This window comes from Ammospiza caudacuta, chromosome 4 (genome assembly GCF_027887145.1).
Source record: "Ammospiza caudacuta isolate bAmmCau1 chromosome 4, bAmmCau1.pri, whole genome shotgun sequence".
NCBI classification, from domain to species: Eukaryota; Metazoa; Chordata; class Aves; order Passeriformes; family Passerellidae; genus Ammospiza; species Ammospiza caudacuta.
In genome coordinates, this window is record NC_080596.1 from 70477121 (window position 1) to 70500341 (window position 23221).

General features: G+C 36.4%; 1 protein-coding gene across 1 annotated transcript in view; it reads right to left on the reverse strand.

Moving 5' to 3' along the window:
• ARAP2 (ArfGAP with RhoGAP domain, ankyrin repeat and PH domain 2) overlaps nt 1-21485 on the reverse strand; it is a 113842-nt gene extending 92357 nt beyond the window's left edge. Inside the window, exons 1-6 of the mRNA XM_058804342.1 lie at nt 21436-21485; nt 15924-16844; nt 9635-9705; nt 8629-8708; nt 3972-4054; nt 2817-3173 (exon numbers count right to left, since the gene is read on the reverse strand). Of these exons, the coding sequence (XP_058660325.1) occupies nt 2817-3173; nt 3972-4054; nt 8629-8708; nt 9635-9705; nt 15924-16844; nt 21436-21485 (1562 nt within the window). The remainder of the gene's footprint in view (nt 1-2816; nt 3174-3971; nt 4055-8628; nt 8709-9634; nt 9706-15923; nt 16845-21435) is intronic.
• Between the last annotated feature and the right edge of the window lie 1736 nt (nt 21486-23221).

Below are 23221 nucleotides of genomic sequence, written 5' to 3' on the forward strand. Positions count from 1 at the left end.
CTTTCCAAAAATGAAAGCTGAGAACCTCAAATGGCCATCTCACTGTTGTGCTTATGACAAGGACATCTCTGTTTGCTGGTATGCTACCTCCAGCCATTCCACGTCAACACAGCTCCCCAGGACTCTGTTTTCTGGCCAATGATTGGATAGCAGCACACCACATCTCCCAACAAGTACAACATGAAATTTAATTTTCAATGTCTGTTATCAACTGGACATCATTAATGGGAAACTTTCAGTGTGCCATTAACTCACACTCTATAAAGACCTTCTAAAAATATATTTTTACATTAACCTGAAGTAGTCCATTACACTCGCTAAAAATGTTCACAGCTTGTTAGTTATCATCTAAAAACGTCTCCATTCTAAAATCTATTAAATAAGTTAATTAGGCAAGAACAAGACCCCACTAATGTATTTTCCAAACATTATTTCCTTTTCTTTTAAATGAGTGCTCTGCTTTAGGATTAGTAGACTGTGATAGCTTATCAAAACTTTAATCAAATAGCAGCTCTGGCTTAATTAACTTGCATTATATGACTACAATAAATCATCATTTTTCATAACCTGGAAAGGCCAATGTACCATCTATTTTGCATTAAAATGTCAATAAACTTCAAGATTATACAGGCACGAGTGAACCTAAGTACCACATACAATGTGAGCAAACTGAAAGGCTGTAGAATTTATAGTGAATTAACTAAAAAAAGAGAGCCCATACTTTAATTGCATGATTTCTATCAATTTAAGAAAACAGTACATATTCTTTTTCCCAAGGAATCACAAACTTCTGGGTGTAACTTGGAGCTTTACAAAAAGAATGAGAATAAAATAAGACAGCGCTTCAATAGTTTGAAAAAAAAATTCTTTTAGAATTCGGCTGAGTTTTTTTAATTCTTCGGATACTTGAGAAATGGTATTGTAAGTAAAAGAAACAAAAATGTATCATTCACTGAACCACCCCTGAGACAAAGTCCTTGAAATGTAGCTGTGGACTGTCACTGCATCAAGGCTAATGACCATGCCACTCTTCTACTCAGTACTAATCACCACTAATTTTGTGGTTAACTCATTATCTTTTCCAAATAATAAATTTTTCCCATGGCACTTCCTTGAAGTTTTCATAACTTGTTCTCAACTCTATCCCTTCAAATGGAGCAAGACAAGCCAGCTGGAATCAAGAATTATACTTTTCATGATTCTGCTAGCTAACTGCCAAAAGTGTTAAAAAAATCCTGTAAATAAAATAGAACAAGAGTTACAGCTAACTGCAGCTTTCCAAGAGTTCAATATCCCAATAATTCTGAAAAAAAAAAAAAGAAATGTGGAAACACTCTGTGGGTAATTATCCTTTGAGTCTTTAGTAAAGGTGAATAATGGCAATCCATAAATGTGGACAAAACTTTCAAAATAATTTAAAAAGGAAAGAAAATAGTTTTGAGCACACTGAAATTCTGTGATGGTAAAAAAGTTTTATTAAACCTTTTATTCCATCTTAGTAGTCACCTTCAACAAAGTATCAAGTGTATCAACACAAAAAAAATTTTTAAATTTTATAATGTCAAATCAATTCCCTAGAAAGGAACACAGAAAAATGGAAATTGCTATACAACAGAGCTTCTTCTAGTGAGTTCAAATAATATTTTATTCCAAAACAATAGCATAATAACATAAATTTCCCACTTTAAATAATTATATATTATATATACTGAATTATATTGCTGACGATTATTATGGCAAAAAATAATCAAAGGAAAGGCCAAAAACTTTAATATTTTTCAGCACAGCTCAGTATACTGTCCTAATAACAAGGAATGCAGAGCTATTAAGGCTTGAATAGAAATGCAGTAGATGTATTATAGCATTAACAAGTACAACAGGTTTAATTTCTAGATGCTAAGTCCTAGTGAAGATCAGAAACAGACTTAAAAAGTAAAATTGTGCCACTTTCGATTATAAAAAAGGATTCACAGAATTCATAAGAACATAGGTTATAAGAAAAATAGAAACTGAAAACTACAATTTAAAAGGAGGAAGTCAGAACAACTTATGAGAGTTAGCAAGTATTTATGATGGAAGATCCGCTAACAAAGCATTCTTTAGTGAAAAACAGTCTAATGATAGCTGGAGTTTAAAATCAGCTACAATAAAACAAAGAACTTATAACAGAAATCAAATATAAGATATGTTGTTGTTGTTATTGTTGTTGTCATCTAACTCCCAAATGTGACAGAGAGAATTTATTTTCTATTGTGGTTCCTTCTCTTCATTATTTGTAATCTTGAGAATTGAGCTCAAATTTCTACCATCAAATTTTAGGCACAAGAATTAAATTAAATAGGAGGAATTCAGCCCAGTTGAATTCTAAACTCAAAGCTCAAATAACACAGACAGAAAGCAACAGAGCTTCCAGTCACACTAATTATTAAATTATAATCCACAGCTAAATTAGTAAAGTAGTATTTCAGAACCAGAGTTTTTTTTCACTTACTTTGTGGACCACAAAAGATCAGCAAAAATCTAGTAACTGGAAATGCTGGCACAACTTCATTCTGTATTTTTCCACTATAGCTCATGAGTAGAGATCAACAATTTTAAGAAAAATATCTTCCCGGAGTACATCTCATAAAAAAACTTTAGAATAGGTAACTTCACTAAAAACTTTTAAATTCACAAAAGCTTGGTGCTCTTTCAATGAAAACAATACCCTTTCCCCTTCCACTACAAACATTAAGCAGTGACTAAATACGAACTTAATATCTCTCCTGCAAGCATACACTGTCGCAGTTACACAATAACTACTGCAAATACCGTACCCTTGAGGGGATAATTTATCCAGCCATCCTGCTTTAACCTTCTTTACTGATGGTCCATAAAAGCAAGCATATGGTGTTATTGATTCATTTCCAATCAAAGTCTGATCTCCACCAAATTGCCAAAAATTCATTTGCTCACTGGCCAAGCGATCAGAATCTCCACTTTGTATCTTACTGCAAGATGGTGATTGTGTTTTGGTTTTACTTTTCCTTTTTTTTAAAGACAAAGTATGTTGTTCCACAGTAGAATATAGAGATTCACTTTCAGATTCTTCTGGTGTTAATGATGGGTCTTCCTGAGACAAGGATTCATTTTTTGCAATTTCTTTTGTCCTCTCCTTCTGATTACTCAAGTAACTGGAAAGAAAAAGTGAATTTTACTCTTAAAATGTGTAACTACAATGCACAAGTATATAAAATGAGTAATATAAAATTAGTAATTAGAACAAATACTGGTAAAGTATATTATGTTTATAACTTGTATAATCACAGTGAACCACAGACCTGCTAAACACACCCTATCTTATAACTATGACCACCCTGAATCCTACTTTCTCCATTCGACAGGAATAGTGCCAAGATAACACTCCTTTGGAAGCCTGAACAGAAATTTAAAAGTAAATTCTCCTTCCTCAGAAAACTAGCTTTGCTCTTCTGAATACTTTTGACAACTTTCAGTATCACCTCTCTCTTCCCTCTCCCAACTCAACAGGAGCCTGGTGCAGACTGGAAACTGAGAAGCACATTAGCTCCCACTGCATCAAGCCACTGGCCACCATCTCGGGACAGGAGTGGTGAATGTGTTTTAGTTTTGTGCTTGTTTGGATGAGTTGGTTTTTCTCTAATGACAAAGTAAATTATGCAAGCAGTCAGACACACCTAGCTATGAGACATACAAAAATGCAACTTGGTCTTACTTATTCTGACTGGGGAAAACAGGGACACTCTCCAAATTCACAAGAGATTCTGAAACCTAGTTTAAATAGTCTCAGAAAAGCCACAGTGCCCAGATTTGCCTTATATAGGATGGGGTAAAGCCTCAAACAGAAGCAAAAAATATATAGTCATGGTTGTGCCCACAAGATCGACTTGTGACATCAGTAAATAGCATTTTCTTCTTTACACTTTGAGTTTCTCGTAATTCTTATTTAATACCATAGATTCTTAGAAGAATATTCTTCATTCATTCCTAGATCCAATTTATTTTCACAAGCCAGGAAATCATTTCCATGAAGTTCCTAGAAAAGAAATATATTGTAACAAACATTTGTAACTGAAAAAGTGATATTTAAATTACTGTAGATATAAATCACACACAAACAGCCTAGCTAGCAGCACTGTTCTTTCCCCCATTTTCAAACATGCACTTGAAAGCTGATTTTTGTATTCTAAGAAATGTTATTTCCAACATTTAAGCATGGCCAAAAAAACCTGATACAAACAAATCACATAAAGAGATTCAGTGTATAGAAATACCACTGCTCTGATTTTCCTAAAGGCACCACTGACATCCTGGTTTTGGCAGGGATAGAGTTTATTTTCTGATAGTACATAGCTACGTTTTGCATTTGAATGAGAATAACGTTGATAACACACTGGTGTCGCTGGGTACAGCTTACTCCAAGTCAAGGACTTTAGTTTCCCATGCTCTGCCACTGAGCACAGGAACAGGAAGCCAGGAGGGTGCATGGCCAGGCCAGCTGAGCCAAACTGGCCAAAGGGATGATCCATAGCACAGAGCCTCATGCTCTCTCCTTTCCACTAGAGTTACTATCAGCATTAGTATTATAATTACATTTATGCTTTGTAGTAATTATTAAGCTGGCCTTATTCCACCATCTAAGAGGTCACTTGTTTTCCAGGTCTCCACACTGCAGTGGGAGCAAGCAAGCAGCTGTGTTCCAATTCTAGCTGGGGTTAAACCACAACTGAATATTTTTTAAGCTCAAGAGTCACAAGTTCCATGCAGCTTAAGTACCATTTATAATTTGCCACTGCTAGCCTATCTTTCATAACAATATTTCTTCCTGAAATAAATGTACAGCCTTCACAGAACACTCAATGGCAAAATCAAAATCCTAAAGCAAAACTGAACCCAGACACACTGAATATATGTCATTAGGGTTTTTTGGGTTATTTCTTGCCAAGAACTTCTTCCTAAAAGGCTCATCTATTAACTTTTGCTTAGAAATCTTTATCACACTGCTTTGCAAACTGCTTGCAGTGTACAAAATGTCAAGGTTAACACTGCTCGTGAACATTTTATTTCACACTTCCTAAACTTAACCTGACAATCATATTGCACTACTAGGCTTTTCAGTATGTCTTTCTTCCTAAAAAAAAAACCCCTAAATTTAACATCTTCATGCTTTCTGGAAGAAGTGTTTTAATCAACTCATTTAAGCTTTTATGTGTATGTAATGAAGCTGAACAATGGCAGAAACAAAGTGGATAAGCTTTCACAACATTGCCATTTGTTTTCTGAGTAGCAGAAAGTAATCTTGTACTTGAGGACTGTACCTTGGTAACATGGAAAGGCAAGACTAAAAAAAGACATAGTTCAAAGCAGAGGAAGTGTGCAGCAAAAGTGTAGAAATCAGTCTGATGCTAGGATAAATCTAGGTGAATGTCTGTCTTCCTCTGCCAACCAGACCCATTATAAAAATAAAAACCCACTAAAACCTAACCACCCACACATTCCAGTACTGCACTGTAGCTAAAGGGGCTAAAAAAAAAAAAAAAAGAAAAACCAACAAAAAAACAACACAAACTCCCCAACACATCAATAAAAGCAACCAAACAAACCCTATAAAAAAACTAAGCAAAAAGCATCAATGTACTTTGTAGACAAATTAAATAGAAAACTCAAAAGCAATTATCAGCTGTTTATCAAGTATTTCCATTGCCTGGAATCTCCCAAAAGAAGGGGAAAGGCCCACACTTCTGCACAATAGTTAAGAGGCTAATATCATGGTGCATGAAACATCCTCAGAGTAAAAACAGTCAGTGTCCTTTATCTTCATTTGTTTATGAGGATACAACTGAAATCCATACCCACTGAAGCTACATGACAGTACCTCTTCCTGCCTGTCAAGAACCACTACAGTAACAGTTTGATGTCCTGCTTCTGCTCACTCCATAATCTTCAGTGCTTGAGCAAGTGAATTCAGAGAGTCAGATAACTTCCAAGCAATAACTAAGAAATGCATTTCTATTGTCAGAAGAATTTAAAATGTAAAAGTCCACAAATGAAGACAAGTTGTGGGTAAAGGAAGTTCTATTTGCTCACAAAAATCTATTTCAAACAAATGAAAACCCAAGCATTTGCATTGTCCTGTTTACAGAAATATCCTGCAAGATGCTCGGGCTCAATACAAGATAAAATCCCCACCTCCTTCAAGTGTCTGAGGTATTACACAAAGCATTTTCTCATGAAATGCAATGCAGCCAGCCTTCCACAGTATCCCAATACCCAGCTCACACAATTTACTGAGCTCAGACTGCATGTTTAATTTAGTCTGTCTACAGCAAGACATAAAGCCAGTATGTCACTCATGAGGCCTAAACTCATTAGAATTCAGTCTTCCTCTGGAGGAATTCTAATATACTTGACTCCTTTAGTTAGACACAACAACAAAATGTTGCTAAAACACTTGAATTTTTGTGTTGTTTTTAAATCAGCATTTTAAAAAACCCAGTTCCTTCTTCAGGTTGCCTTTCAGAAGTTTCTCTTTATACTTATCTTTCTTCCTGACCCAAACCAAAGGTATATTTTCTTTATAACCTTCATTCCCCTGTTCTCTTATGCTCACTTACTTCCAGTCGGTAGTGACTCATTACCTATTTATACAGTCACTCCCTTCACAAAAGCCTACAGAAGCCTTTTCTTTACACCAATGAAAGAGAAGGAAGGGTGATGGCCACCTTACAAGGCCTTAGAACAAATTTCAGTCTTAAGTATAATAGCCTGACACCTTTTATTCATATGGACAAACTACACTCTCACGACTTAACCTGAAGCAGCAGCAACAAGCTCTAAAATCTCAGACACTTTACAGTGTTATCTAAATATTCTTATGTGTTCCTAGGTTATTTGCTTCTGCTGAAAAAAATCTGAAAGTGAAATGTATCTCAAGATGTTTGTTACATAGTTCTTCTTTATGACCTTTGCCACAATTAAGTGCTAATGGAACTAAAATCAGCTATGATGTTTCCAACAGGCATGTGATAAACATAATGTAAGAAACTGTTCACATACGTGGAAGTGATATTAAAATCCAAATCTTCAGCTCAGGTAAAGGATGTCATAATACACTGCATTAATCATGATTCTAGAACCAGCAAAATAGCAATTTAGTTTCAAGCAGTTAACCCAGTTTAACAGCATGGTATTTTTGTACTTTGTGCCTTTGTAAGATAAGAAAGAGTGCCGACAACCTTTCTGGATATGCTTTTTCATAAACAACCATTTCAATGAAATGTACAGAATAATGCTAATAAGCAACAAGAGACCTAGGAAACTGCTACAAAATCAGCTTAGACCATTGAAACAATTACAAGAGGTAAATTTTGAATTTTTAAAGACATTAGCACAGACAACAACTAGCACAGACAAGGCATTGCATTCAAGGAAAGAAAATGAACGCTCAAAGGTCAGCTTTGCGTGTGCATAACAAGAACAACTAGGAAAGGCAAGGTATGATTTTATGTGTACTGTGTTAAAAGGTCAACAAGAACAAAAAAAGCATAGTATACATCCAAAACAAAGTATGCATCAAAAAGAGACTACTTTTATTCCTATAAAAGTAATAGGAGATTCAAATTTTGTCTTCCTAACTCTCATTGGAAGACAAAATTTGAACCATTTACTTTTATTGATCAATTCTAAAGAAATTAGAATGGGAGAAAGAAAAATCCTAGACATCCATTTGAGTAGTTTTTATTTTAGTCAATAGTTTACAATAGTTTACAAATGAACCATTAGACTGAAGACCAGGGCAGAAGAATTTTCTGTTATCTTTAATTCTGTGGCTTGAGACTGGCTGGAAAAAGTATAAGCAATCACAGAATCAACAATTTCTGGTCTGTCTCCTGCTGAGACAGAAGCAGGAGCTGGAAACTAATGGCATTGGGCAGATGCCTCACTAAGCTAACCTACCTCCCATATCTCCCTGCACGTGATTCAGAAGTCTGTCCACATGTCATCTGTGGCACTCACACCAACTACCAACCCCAATAAAAATATTCACTTCAGAGAATCTTAACAGAAAAGTGACTTTCGGGGTATACAGCAAGTTTAGGGGATGCATCAAAATCATGCAAGAACTTAAAAGTCCTGAGAATTTCATATACAGGAACTGAAAAAGGGCATGGCCAAATGTGACCATCATATCACCTAACCTAATGTGCAAGCTGCTTTCACAGGATATGCAAAAGTCTGTGCAGAGACACCCAGTCTTGATCTGCAATTCTCAGATGAGAAGAAAAGCCACTTTTAGCATTCTTAGTAAATTCTAACGGTTTCAAATTTCAACAGCTTAACCTCAATTATGAGCCAAGAAACAATCAAAACATACACTGCAGCTTCTTATTACTACTAAACATCCAAAGTGTTTCTTGGGATTAACAAAACTCATTACATTAGTCCTCATATATTTATATCATAAACCCTTTGCATATACCTAAAATGACAGAAATCAAGGACTGGCAACTAAAAGAGCACACAAAAAAAAAAAAATTAAGCCAGTATGCAATACCCAGCATGAAGATTAAAGTGAAGACAGACTATATACATTCAGGCTTCTCAACTTACTTTAGCATCTTTAGCGTTGTCACAAATAAAGGTTTCCCCATATGGAGAGATAATGGGTGGCTTTTCTTCCATGGATGTATCTTAAAGCAAATCAATAAATAATAAATAAATAGATACAGTCACACAGTGCTCTACTGTGAGTCACAAATGCCCTGCTACAGTCATAATGAAATCAACAAGGGAAACAGATTGTGCAGCTTGCAATTTCTCTGTCTTTCCCAGAAAAAACTTTGAGGAACAAGAAACAATGTCCTATTTCTACATGAACTCCAGATACCTTCTTTTCACCATAGACATTAACATTATTATGTAATTTGAATATAACTGGCATACAGGGATTTTCTTCTTTCCTACTCTGCATCAAGTTACAATAAAAAAACCTTCAATGGTCTAGTCTAAGAAGCAATAGCTCCAAAGCTCTTTATTCTGACTTTTAAAAAATACCAAAAGTAAACCACCACACAACTCTTTTGTGCACCATCTTCATTTTGTCACCAAGTATTTCTTAAAATAAACACATAACTTCAAAAAAGACATTTTTTAAATATGAAAGAAGTTTCCAGCTGACTGCACAAGACTTCAAAACACTTCAGCAAACTATTTAATACAATAAATTTCCTGTTCTTTCCAGGAGCTATGAGCGCTTATAAACAACTTAAGCAGCATTAGTCAGGAATACATTTCTTATATCTTTCAAGAAATTAACTCTGCTTAAAAAAATCTGGATCTAATATTAGAAACTTAAACACTAGTCTAAATATATATATTAAAATAAATGGGGCTTGAAGAGTAGATTTTCTATTTTTTTTTTATTTGGACATATTCAAAAAGTAAGTAAAAATGGAGAACTGATTCAATCCTCTCCTATCACATAAATCAGTTCTTCTAGACCTTTGAGATGCCCAATATTTCTTAAAATAGGTAAGCAATAATTATTTTAGACAACAAGTTCAAGGTTTATTTTTCTGTACTATTCAAGATATAAATATCAGCATGCTTAACTCACTGTTTTGTGAAATTTGCCTCCCAGTGCAAGAAATATTTACAAGGCCCATATTTCTTCTTCTCTGAAGGGAACTTGAACAAAACAAAGCACAGAAAGAAAACATTAATTGAAATTCCCCAGATAATAAGCAGAACCATCTCATGCAGTTAAACAATTAAAATTTTATACAAATATCAAAACAATAAATTCTAAATCTTGGGAAATTTTCTGATTTTTTTTTTAAAGTCACACAACGTGTTTTCCTCCCCTTATGACATTAAATAGTTCTCTGATCCTAGCAGACATCCCAAATTCAGGCGGTTTTTTGTTCTAAATTGATATTAAAAACATTCAGATTGTATGAAGAATGGAGATCCCAGAGTTTTCCTCAACCTTTTCCTTCCCTTCCCCTTCACAATAAATACCAATGGCTGTATTTAAAAAAGGATGTACTATGAAAATCTACTTTAACATTAAACTCATAAGAGGCCGGAGAACCCAGCCAGAACACGCTCCCAAACACTGAAAAAAAAATTGCTGTAAAGTTTAGATTGCCTTAAGAGAATTATTTCCCTATACAAAGTTTTAAAACCAAGAGGTAAGTGGCATTGCATTGCAACTGCCAGGGACAACTACACATTTTGCACATGGGTAAGAAGGCATCTCCATGCACAGCAGAAAAGTTATTTTATTAGTGGTGTGCTGGTCCCATGTATTTCAGTGATTTCAAGTACAGTGTAATATTATTGCTACTATTTATATTTCAGGCCAAGACAGCTTTATTATCAGAACATAGGAAGAAAAAAGTGTGAATTAGAAAATTTCTAATCCACCTTCACTTGTCCAGTGCTCGGTATTACAGGTCTTTTCAGTCAAGCTCTGAATTCTCCCATTAACTTAATTATCAATTTTTCCTCTTACTTTCATTTTCTCTGCTTAAAGTAAGAGTACTGAAGGTTCTCATGCATCCTTATAGAATATTCTGAGGCTTATAAATGCCATGTAAGATCCTTATTGGTTTTCCTAACAGTCTGTGGGTCCTCCATCATTTAAAGCCAAAGGCAATTATCTTCTACTAAAACTATCAATCTCCTAACTTTTGTTTCCCCTTTCAACATATTGAGAAATTTTAGTATTTTAAGATAAGCTACATTCAGCACTTTAGACCTACTGTCTCATGAAGTCCAACTTGAATTACTCCTAACTACAAAATGATATTTCTTTGTGACAGAAGGCAGGCGTTCATGAACTACTATTTCACATAATTTTTACTCCACACCTAAATCTGCCTCAAAAATTTTATTGGATTAAATTCAAGATGGAAGCCACAGCTTATAAAGTTACTTGACATTTCAAATGTTATCCAGGTTACATAAGCTAAGTTCCCCAATGATTACTTTATAAAATCCTGGGTTTAGAAAACACAGAGTGAGTTGGGCCAGTAAAAGTGGATCATAGCCTAGTTCCCATATATAATTGCCTACTCTCCTGAGTCATAATTACAATAAATACATGGCAAATACTTAAAAAGTCTCTTTCATCATACATTTTACTAAAATTCATCTAGTTACACCTTTTGAAGCTCCATCAGCAAACTAACTTCATGTGTTTGTGTGCACTTAATATGCTTAAAAAACACCCAAAACCTAACCTAGTGTATTTCAACACAGATCAGAGCTTTTTGTTGGTAGGTTGGTATCTTTTGAAGTGCACTAGCAGCATTAAACTAAATTAAGACTTAAAGACAAACAGCGTTGACTTGAAGAGCCTTTAAGATTATGGAGGCTTCCCTTATGTAAAACAGTGAGTCATTTGCTTAGTTTCAGGGTGGATGGATAAATTCACCAGGTAATAAAAAATCAGTCAGCTTAAAAAACAAACAAACAAAAATCACACACACAAAATAATCCACACTTTTTTTAAAATCCATATACTTTTCAGAACTTGTGCATTCTTTTTGATCATGCACCTACATTTATGTATACATGGCACAAAATCCTGCTGAAAAAACAACCATAGTCTTTTTTCCAGCATTCAAAAATACACCTCCTTGTCATTTTTGGAAAGCAAATTTCAAACTCATGTAAATTAAAAACTATCTATCTGAAGATATAAAATGAATGAAATGAGCTCACTTTGAGTATCTGCTTGAACAATTATGTGTCATAAAAACCCAACAGTGCAAGCTATAAAATTATAATAATTTGTGAATGCTTAATAGAAAAGTAAACTAGTTGTTGTACAGATTAAATACCCGGATTAAAAGAGAGAAAAATACTGAAGGCATCTGTCAGAGGAAAAAAAATTGAAAAAAAAAAATCTTATAACTGTATCAATTCATTACTTTTTCTTAGCCATTTCAGAAAGCAAATACCTCTTCTCTTGAATTTTTTCAATTCAAAAATTGAGTACCTCAACCAAAATCGATAATATTCTTTATTTTGCTCTTTAATGGAAGGTTAACGCAAGCAGTCTGCCAATCACAAAGCGTGCATATTTTTCAAAGATACACTAATAATCTCAATTATCATTCAATGTTGACTTTGTTCCAGCTGTGGTGATTAGGACTTCTTGTTTTCATATATTAAGAGGTACCGGATGCAGCTCAGGCTGCACACACCTCTCTAGCAGCCCTGTATTATGTATAAACAGGATGAAAGATGTGATGAGGCAGTGACTGGTCTTGCTAAATGCTGAAAGGCTGGAAAGCTAAAACTTTGCACCAAGCTGGTTCATTCAGTATACTCCTGTCACCTTGCAAAAATGTGAGGGAAGGAGGTCAGTGCAAGCAGTCAGTGCCCCAAAGTCTTTACTGGGCATTCATCTGCTGAGTGTTTTAAATGAAAGCAGCTTTTGTTTCCAAACTCATTCAAGACGTGTTTTCTTTTCTATCTATCTCAAGACCTAACCCTCCCAAAATGCAAACATATCAAAACTGCTCTAGCATGCTGTGTTAAAGCTTTGGGGTTCATAGACTGCTAGCAGTGGTAAAGTAATAATGACACCTTCCCACAGGAAAAGAGAGAGCAGCTTCTCTCTTCTAAAAAATTTATTTTGTGCGGCAGAACACAGTAGAGATACACAGCAACACCAGCATGGCACCTCATTAGCAATCTTGAGCACTTGTATGCTGAGAAATGGAGTCTAAAGGATATCAGCACCAAGCAAGAAATTCCAACTATAGGATCTGCCAACTGCAGAAAACAAATGGTGCCTGCTCAGCCAAGCACCATTATCTATTTTACTTATTTATATCTCCGCCCATAAGCAGGATATTACTCTGAATTTTGGTCTAGCTTTTCTTATTTCTCTTAAGGAATAAGAACAACTCCACTACTGCACAACAAGTAACGAAGATGGAAAGATGCCAAGAAAACATCTAAAAAATTATGTAATTCGTCAGTCTGAAATTTTATCTGCATATTACTCTGTAAAAAAATCAGATCTACCATGTTATAAATCTGCTTCAGCTTTTTGTTTGAACAAATTCCTTCCCAGAATAATGCAAGGGTAACTATTTCACAGAAGACTGACTGACAGTTGACATTATCCAAAGTATCCAAAGCATCTAAAACTATTTCAAAACTAATTATGTTTAATCTTGTTCTAAAGACACATTTGTGTTTAGTTCCATTCATTACAATACTTTCATTATTTTGTATTTTTCACTTTGTGGTTTTAAACACCTTTTGACCGATTGTTGACAATTCTCCAACAACAGAGAGCTCACAGTGATACAATAAGGAAAAGTATACATGAAAATAATCTAGTATAACTACACATCAATACTGAGCAACAAAAACCAGTACTAAAACCTGCACAATAACCCCACTATTTACAAAAAAAAAGTGTAATTTTCACGTTTTTCTTCTTTTTCCTTTTTTTTTAATTCTGCACCCCCCCAGTGTTACAGTACTGCCACACTGTAGTGCCAAATTCAAAAAAAAGAAATAAACCTAAGGTATTTTCAACTTCTAAAATGCTATGGTGTCTTTCCAGATGCCAGCATGCTTTGTCACAGGCAAGAGTCAGGAGCAGAAGTGAAGCACAGGGAAGCAGATAAAATTGGAAGGGATGTAAGTGCATTATTAGTAATAGAAAATGACACGGTTACAGCTCTACTATGGGGCACAAGGAGACCCACTGTAAGAAATTTTTGTGCTAAAGGTACACAGGAGGCAATGAGAAAAGTATTCCTTGCATAAAAATTTAATGACTTATATCCATGAATGACTAGAAGGAAATGCTGAGCTTCCCAGATTTCAGCAGGATTTCTCTGCCGCTATGGTACAGCCCTCATACAATGTAATAAGGATGAAACCAGCATCTGTCAATAAGGCCAGTTTGAGGCTGTTTGCCTATGCAATTCTGTGACAAAGATACAATCTTTCCTGAGGTTAAAGATGTTTGCACAATGCCATTTTAAAGTTCTCTGTATTAGTATTAGTTCTCTACCCCTTTGAAAAGGTTGTCAGAAAGGTTATCAAGAGAGTTTCTGCCATGTTTAACACTTCTGCTGTGAAGTTCTTGTTTAGCCTTGATCTTTGGCAGACAGACTGGTCCCTCAGGACTTCCATATTATTACAACTAGAGCATAAGGACCAATAAAAGATACTGGATCTCACAAGCCAAAATGGTGGGTAATGAAGTCAGTGACCCAGTCACACATCAATCACTAACAGACTCGGAATTGCAGGATTTACTCCAGCGGTGGGAAGACTACTATATATTCTCTCAACTGGATGACTGTTTCTCAAAATCAGCAAGATTATTATAATCTTAGTATGTAGTTATGTTTTAGGTTAAGAATCCCATTTTGTCTCAGCACGAATAGCTTTATTACATGAAGTAGGTATAATCATTCTACAAAAGTTAATATAAATCTGCTCCTCACTGGAGCAGTATACCTTACTGGATAGGTATACTTAATTTTCAATGAGGACATTTTTTTTGTCATTTAGAAGACACCAATGAAGTAGTTTTTAAGGCACACAAAAAAAAAATCACTAATTGTTGCAAAGAAACTTTGCCTCTCCACCTGTTCAAACAACTGCATTACAAGATTAATTTTGACATTGCTCAGTAATCTAAAAACTAATAAATGCTGGGAAATCCCTGCATTTAGAGCATGTATAAACTCGATGATGCTTCTAACTGCTGAGATATGCAGACGAAAAACTCAAGATAAATAAAAAACATTCTTAGACATGTCCCCTCCAGGCATAGCTTGTGGTTCAAAAAAAATTGAAAAAAAAAAAAAATGCAACCTCATGATCTGGATACAGTTACACAAAAAAAAAAAAACTTTGCATATGCCTCTGCATTAATTTTTCTTCTGTTTAAGACACTTAGCCAGCATGACAACTAAAACTTACTTAATAGATCCACCTATATTACAAATTAACCTGTGTGGAGGTATTTTTTTGCTTAAAGACTGCAATATTGTATTTTAATTGCTACATATTCAATGCCTATTATTTTTAACATTCCAACAATTATACCTTTATCAAGATAGCTCTTGAATTAAGTCCCAACAGCAGATATTTTTCTCAACATGCTATCATATTTTTCCAAGACAAGCTATAACAACTAATGCTTATTCAAGAAATAAGTGCCACTCAGTAATTTCTGATTTCAAATTATGAACTCAACCATTCTGAAGGAAGACAAAGACACAGTCACATCACCTGAATACTCAGAAACAAATTAAAAGATGGCATAAACTCTGAAAAACCATCCACAGCTATGGTCTTCTTTTTTCCTCCTTTTTCTACTGTTGTTTTCCCCTGCTGGAATGTCTCAGAAATATTTTTACTGTAGAAACATCATTAAAAGCTAAGGTTTTGTTGTTATGAGACCACCAGCAAAAGCCAACACATAATATGAATAAATGGTTGCCTTCATTCTCCAAAGTTAACAATTAAATGACTATCAGTTCAGAAATTAACCCAAAAGCCATCTTGAAGTTCTTGCTTATGTTTTATAGTTTGTAAGAGTTATACCTAAATCAATAAAGATTGCTTTATCTGTGAATATGTAGATGCAGAGAAAATTGAGGAGGTTATAAGGACACACGGTTCTAAAATTTCCCTTTACACTATCATTTTTGTTTTAAAAGTACACTGAAGCTTAATCCTTCTTCACTTAATTCGGCAACATTCATATCAAATCCAGTGCATTTACAGCGCATATTTAAAAAATTCACACAAAAAAAAAAAGAAAACAGACATAAGGAAATAAAAATCAAGAAACCCCAAACTGTAAGTTCTACCAAAATAGTAATTTCTCATTAGTACTGAAGAGCAATTACCTTGATGAAGGTTGAACTTTACTTGACTCGGGAATTTCTGGTACAGGTCGATGCCTTAAGATAAAAGATCGGGTCGCTCTTGGAAATACTTTCATGCAGTTTAGCGCACAGGAATCATATAAGTCATTGTCTATCATTTCTCCTTTAAACTTATAGAATGGAGAACCTGGTTTGCTATTAGATAAATCACCCTCATCTGCAAACCTCTGCTGTTTGTTTTCCTTGCATTTTGTCTCACATGAACGAACAAATGAAGGAGGATCACGGAACACCAAAGGGCCAATCAAGTGCTCATCAGCTTGGTATGCAGCAGCTTCTGTCAGTGATGCATCCTGCTGATTATTCATGTTAGTATTTCTATTTTGACTGACAGCTTTTAGTATGCTGTCTGAATTCTGGTATAAACTAGAAAAATCCAAATCTGTAAAGTTATCATCATTTGCCTCCATTGAGTTTTGCTCTGCAAGTTCAAACTTTTCCTTATTGACGTAAGATTTTTTAAGGAGTTGTACTGATGATGTTACAGGTATCAAGCCAGTCTGATCTACACCTGAATTGCTTACAGGAGACTCCTGATCAGAGGATGAATATTGCTTCTCTTCCAAACCTTTCAAGTCTTTGAGTTTTAAATTTTCATGGAAAAGAGAATTTCCTTGAATTTCCAAAAGATTGTCTAACTGTTTAAGAATTCTTCTGCGATGTCCTGTAGGCAACACTCCCATTTGCTGAAGCACGCTGTTATTGATTCCCATGCAATCTGTCACTGTGTTATAGCCATATTTTTTAAAGTTAGGAAGATACTGTGCAAGGTTAATGTTGACCAAAAATTCTTCAATATCAGAGCCATTGCCTGTGGATGACATGACTTCATTCCGTATATTGCCCCACACAGTCAAGTAGAAATAGTCAGGTTGCGTGCATGTTCACTAGCAAGCAAACTCTTGAATTTGGTGTCCACCAGCCAGCAGAAAATATTTGTTTCCTCACAACACCTCTTCAAGTTTCTTCAGTTCAAACTGATTTTTTTTTAAAGACTGCAAACATACGGAAAAGAAAAAAGACATTAAAAACAATTCTCACCTGAACCTCAGAATTACCTTGAATAAAATTGTGAAAGACTCCTGTCAGATGAACATGAATATTTTTTAATTGTTTGTACACAATAATTTCAACAAGGGTAAACCCATCCTTTTATCTTAGCCTATATAAAGAAAATAGCAAAATCAAAGTCTAAGCACAAGTAATACAGACTTAAAACACATATTCCTAGTAGTTAAACATTAAGATGAACAGTTAAAGAGATGAATCACTTATCTACACACACACTCCTATTACACAGTACTTGGCTATCAGGGAGAGTTATCCAAGACCATAGCTGGAGCCTAAAACTTTCCTATTTCCACACTAACCCAAATCAATTATGAAATAGGGCTTCTACTCCCTTATCTCAAAATCCTTTTAACATAAAAACACACCTGCAATGGAACAAAGGAAAAATGACCTAGAGCATTCCATGTGAACTGTGCATTCAAGCCCTCTCCAACTGAGAATCCAACTGAACAAGTACTATCCTCAATAACATGGTTTTCAACAGTAGAGCCAGCCCTTCAAACACACTGTCAGCAGGAATAGAGGAAAGCACCAGCATCTCAACTCTGACAAGGAAGCTTTCCCTTGGCCACAAAGGGAACAGGCATGAGCCCATAGGCAGGTTCTGGCTGTTCATGTGTTTTTCCTTAGTATTTTCCAACTCAGCTCTTACACTGCAGATTTCATCTGTTTGAATTATTCTTTCTTTCAGGGCCATATCTAAATTCATAATTTACAAAAGCCAGATGCTACTGTTCTGAAGGTGTTTGAAACAACCCGAAAAAATATTTCTTCAAAGAAGGTTTAAGATCAGCAACACTCAACAGGTTTTTCACCTCTCTCTTTCTGTATAAAGAGTAATTTGGCCTTGGGGAAATCTGCTGACTGTAACAGCTGTCCTGGCATGCAGGTACTAGCCTTAAGCAGCCTGGAAAAGAAAGAACAGCTTCAGTGGAAGAGCATTAAGATTTAAGTAGCATTTAGAAAGCGGAGAAATGTTAAGACCAGAATTTGTCTGTGGTAGTAGGCATCAATACCCAATTCTTCAAAGTATTTCACGACAAAAAATGCAGCACTTATGATGTAGAATTTAAGCTTAAAACATTGCCTACATTTTTACTGTACCAATTGCTATAAATGTTCCTTGATTTAAAATAAATAATTGGATTCTCTCTAGTCTCCAGCTTCATTTCTCTGGATATATTTTTATCAGCTTCGATCACTACCCACAATTCTCAGAAGTGACTTATCTTGAATATTAAATTGATACAATTAAAACCTTTTAGACAGACAACTCTATAGGTCAATCAGATATCAGCCTCTCAAGAGAGATTAACTTCATTACAGAGTTAACCCTCAATTAAAGATTCCCAGGTCATTTAAATTCAAAAAGCTTTGGATTGATCTGAACAGATTAACAATCCACTTTTGTATTTACCTTTTACCCATCCTAACCCAGATGCTTATATAAACTTCCATCATTCCTTTAAAAATTTGAAAACTCAGCAGTTCCTCAAAATTTTCATGGCAGCCTCTAGTCATAAGGGATAAAATTCAACAGTATGGCCTCCCTCCATCTCTAAACTCTGAAAAATGTAAATGTATATCCTCTTAACTAGATGAGTAAATATTCTCACATTCTGAGTGCAGAATGGATTAAAAAATAGTACTGAAATTAATTATCAAGGAAAAAAATACTGTGTGGGACAGAAAATAGTCCTTCAGATAACCAGTAATTAAAAAACACAATCAAACAGACTACAAACAAAAGGGGGGAAAAAAAGAAAAAACCAAACAAAACCACAAAAAAACAACAACAACCAAAGCACACACATATTCAAGTATATAAAATCCCTATAGCACTAGCATATCAGTCTAAGGAATGTAAAGTTGCAGCTGGTTATGTCAGCCATCTCCACCTTCCTTGACAGTTCTGGGTTTCATGATCACATTTGTCTACTTTTTCCCTAAGGTGTTAGTGTTCAGACAGTAGCATCTTCTCAATCCCTCCATCTTTCATAATAACAAAAAGTGCATCTGGGAGACTAGCTTCTGCTATATATTTATAAATAAGTATATATCTGTTATAGATAAACAAAAATATTTATATCCACATTCTCTCCTCTCTATCGTAATACTGCTTTTTCTACATGCAATAGCTTTGCCTACACCTTATTCCAGAACACCTGCAGCGTGGTTACTTCAGGAACTCAAATAGCCATGTGCTATCAGCTGTTTGGACTCTAACCCATCTTTGTATAAACCACACACCAATGCTAAGGGATACCTAGCAGAGAACAAGCTGCGTCCAAATCTGTAAGAATGATTACGTTTTATGAACAAAGCATGTAGCAGAGGAAGGAAGGAACTGCTTGCTGAGAAGACATTTTGACCACAAAATGCCAACAGCGATGCAAGATAAAGCCCAAGGTACTTTCTGTTTCTGTAGTTGTCTATGGCAGAAGCTATCAGTGCATCCATCAAGATTTCTGACGACATGCTATAGATCTGGCCTAGCTATGCCACTGGTTAAATACCACTAAGATCACATATTTTGTGGGCCTAAGCAAAGGGTTGTACTGACACCTGGTTTGGTTTCACTACTTACACAAAGATTAATGTAACAAACAGCTAAACAAATCTGCACACACTGGTGAGTGTTTCACAGGCCAGAACATAAATACGCAATCATTTCTTAAAACGTTTTATAAGGTTTGAACTCAAGAATGCAGAACTCAAGGACCACCTTATTCAATACATTATTTTGATATCATTGCTATCAATTTAAAAAAAAATGTAATCTCCTCCTTAGGTTTGATTGCAAAGTAATCTATAATAAACCCTAAAGAATGTACAGTATTAGAAATGGAGTGGCACATACACATTTGTACAAATACATTCATTCGCTTTCACATCCATAGTTATACCACCACAAATTCAGCATTTGTAAACAACATTAGTGCACATGGCTGCATACACTCCATAAAACAAATCTCCTCTCAGAAGCAAGGCAAAACAGATCTTTCCTACTTATAAATAAATAGCAAAAAAAAAAAAAAATCAACCCAAAAAACAACAAAAAAACAAACAAACAAAAAAAATGCAAGGGGAAATTGAACTTGCTTAAATAAAATTGATTTTTGTAATATATTATCTTAAGTAGCGTAAGTAAGACAAAAATCACCATTCTCAACGTGGTTACTAAAAGCAGGAAAATGCTATAATGGCTATTAAAAAAAAAAGAAAAACATCAAACTTCTTGGAAGACACCTGACTATTCCATTTTATCAAAATATGGACAAAACACCTAAACTGCTAAGTGAAAAAAGCAACACAAGGAAAATCATTTGGGCTTTTCTTCTAAGAAAAAAGTTTCAGCAGCAGATGAATTGTAACGCGTGTCGCACATCTTAAGCCTTTCACAGAATCATACAACTTTCTTTTACAGAAGATGTTTTTCACACTTACGTACAAACTGATTGTTAATTTCTTCCTTTTCCCATCTTATGGAACAGACTTAGGCAAGGAGTGGCAAAAAAACTCAAGAGTGGCCTAACAGGTCTTTTCTTTTACTAAAACTGACAGCTGAATAGCTATCAAATAAAAATAGCATTTCTAATTCTCAGAACCGTTCCTCACATGGAGGGTAAGCACCTGTGTCTAGCATTCTGGAAAGCTCTATCTACTAATTTTAAAATTCTTTAATTCTGATTTTTCAAGTTGAAAAGTCTTGAAGACAAAATTGCCTGGGAGATAGACAAATCTTTGTTGAGGCAAGCAAGCAACCAAAATTTTAATAATTGTGTGAACAGTAGGTTATAGGTGAACACAGAAACACTCAAGTGGGACTAGGCTTTTTTGCCTTTTCTTAATATCAATACAGACACAAGCCTGAAGAAACTGTCAAACCTCTAAAAGTACATGCCAATATAATCACACTGTGAGCAATCAGTTCAACAGACACAAGCAAGTTCAGGCTTGCTCCCAACTTCTGCTAAACAACATACTAGATGAAGATCCTAATAAATACATTAAAAAAAAAAACCAAAAAAAACAAACAAGAAAAAAAAGGCCCAACAAACAGTGCAACGGGTCTTACCATGGAGCGGAACAAAACGTGCAAGTAGTAAATTTCATCTTCGCGTTGCAATTGACTCCACAAAAACTGACAAGATTAACATAGAAAACATTGTAGATTAAAGGTCTTTCCCAAAACCGACATTATACAATCAGCATATAGATTGCTTAAAAGAAAAATACTGATTGCAGCAATTGCGATAGAGCTATTGCCTCTACCAATACAAGGAAGTTACTAAGCATAGGCCAACCTAGAGGATAATTACAAAATAACTTTAATCACATCCTCTGTCAAACTGTTTCTTTGTTTGTCTTTCTTTTCTTTTTTTAATTTCAGAGCACTTACCTTCTAGAAATAGGTTCAGCAACTTTCGTTACCTCGGAGTCAAACCTCATACTGCAAGAAATTCCAGTGGAACAACTTGCAGAGTCGCTGGAGTAAGGAACGGCATGCCATGAATAAGCAAACTCAGGGTGGAATTGGAACTTTGGGAAGTTGCAGTGGGAACACTAGGGTGCTGTACCCTTCATTCGTATCCTCCATCCATACATACTACAGCTTCTTTGACTTTAAGTTTTCTGATAAAACTTGCAGGTATATAATGGCAGCTAACATGAGGTCTGCTCACGTCTGCCTTCAGAAAAACGATTCATAGAGTCAATAAACACACTACACTAAAGCTCTGCTCTTTAGCATGACATTTACATACAAACAGTTGAAACAATTGAAGGTACAAAGAAAAGAGACAGCAATACACGCCTTACTTTCTACCGGCCTACAACTATTTCCATTCCGATCCCAGCTTCAGTACGTGTCGCTCATGTGGGACATGCTCCGTCCCAGACACCGGGCACGCTCCGGCAGCTTTCCAGGGCGGGCGCAGCAGCAGCGCGGGGCTCGCTGCCGGCGGCACCGGAGCGGCAGCATCACTGCCGGCAGCGGCCAGAGCCCGCCCAAACCCCGCAGCCGCCGAGCCCGCCTTACCTCTGCCAAAAGCCAGCAGCCCACAGGCACAGGGAGGCAGAAGAAGGAAGCGCAGGGCTTTAGAGTCCTTCAACTTTCAGTTCTCCCTCCGGCTCCCCGCTCGCTTACTTTCTCGCTGGCTTTCTCTCCTTCCTTCCTGCCTAGCTGGCTCCGCACCCCACCCCACCCCCGCGCTGCTCCCCGGCAGGCCGCGCCCGCGAAGCTCCTTCCCTCCCTCCCTCCGTCCGTCCCTCCCTGCCGCAGGAGGGGCCGCACCTGGGCGCGGCGCGCCCTCCGCGACCGGCTCCGGGCGTTCTGGCCGGGCCACATATTTCCGGAGGAGTCACTCGGAAACCCGCAGGCAGGCTTCGACCCCGGGGTGCTGTGTGCACCGGCGCATCAGTTCACGGGCCTCCCGTGCTGCCCAGCCCGGGCCGGGCAGGCGGCGAGTGTCCCTTCCCGCCCGGGCAGTGAGCGAAGGGCGGCCCGGCGCCACCTCTGTCACCGCGCGGAGCCGCGCTGAGGGCCAGCGCTCCTTGTGCTGCGTGCTAGCAGGACGGCCTGCCAGTAGTGACACAGCTGCGAGCACTTGCTGGGGGGAAAAAATAAAAAACCAACAAAAAAAAAAAATCCTAAAGATGCTAAGCTTGCAGTAATTTCTATGAATTCCCCAGTTCTTGGAACTTACTCAGTCTGTGAAAAACTGTCACTCAGATGAAACCAGCATTTTATTACACTGAGTGATACAGAAAGTACTTTAATGTAGTTCATTGGCGAACATACACATCCTCTTGACACTTTAATTGACACTTCGGTTCTCGTCTTGTCTAAAACCAAGGAGGTTTCAGAGGGTTTGCAGTGTTGCAGCTGAAGTCTGAGGTCTGCCGCTCACCCTACCAAAGCAAAACAGAAGCAAAGATATACAGAGATAAAGAGGCCAATTATACAGGTGCTAATTTAGGAGCAAGTAAATCTGGGTTCTTTTTAAGACTGCTTCCTACACATTAAATACAGCCTTACTAGTAGGGGGACTGTTAAAAACTGTTGGTGCCATGGCACTAAAGTGAGGTTTCAGGATCACAATTTTGAATGCAAATAGCTTTTTCACTCTCCAAAACTTCCAGATTAGAAGTTTGCATTTCAGTATTACAGCACCAATCCCACCAGT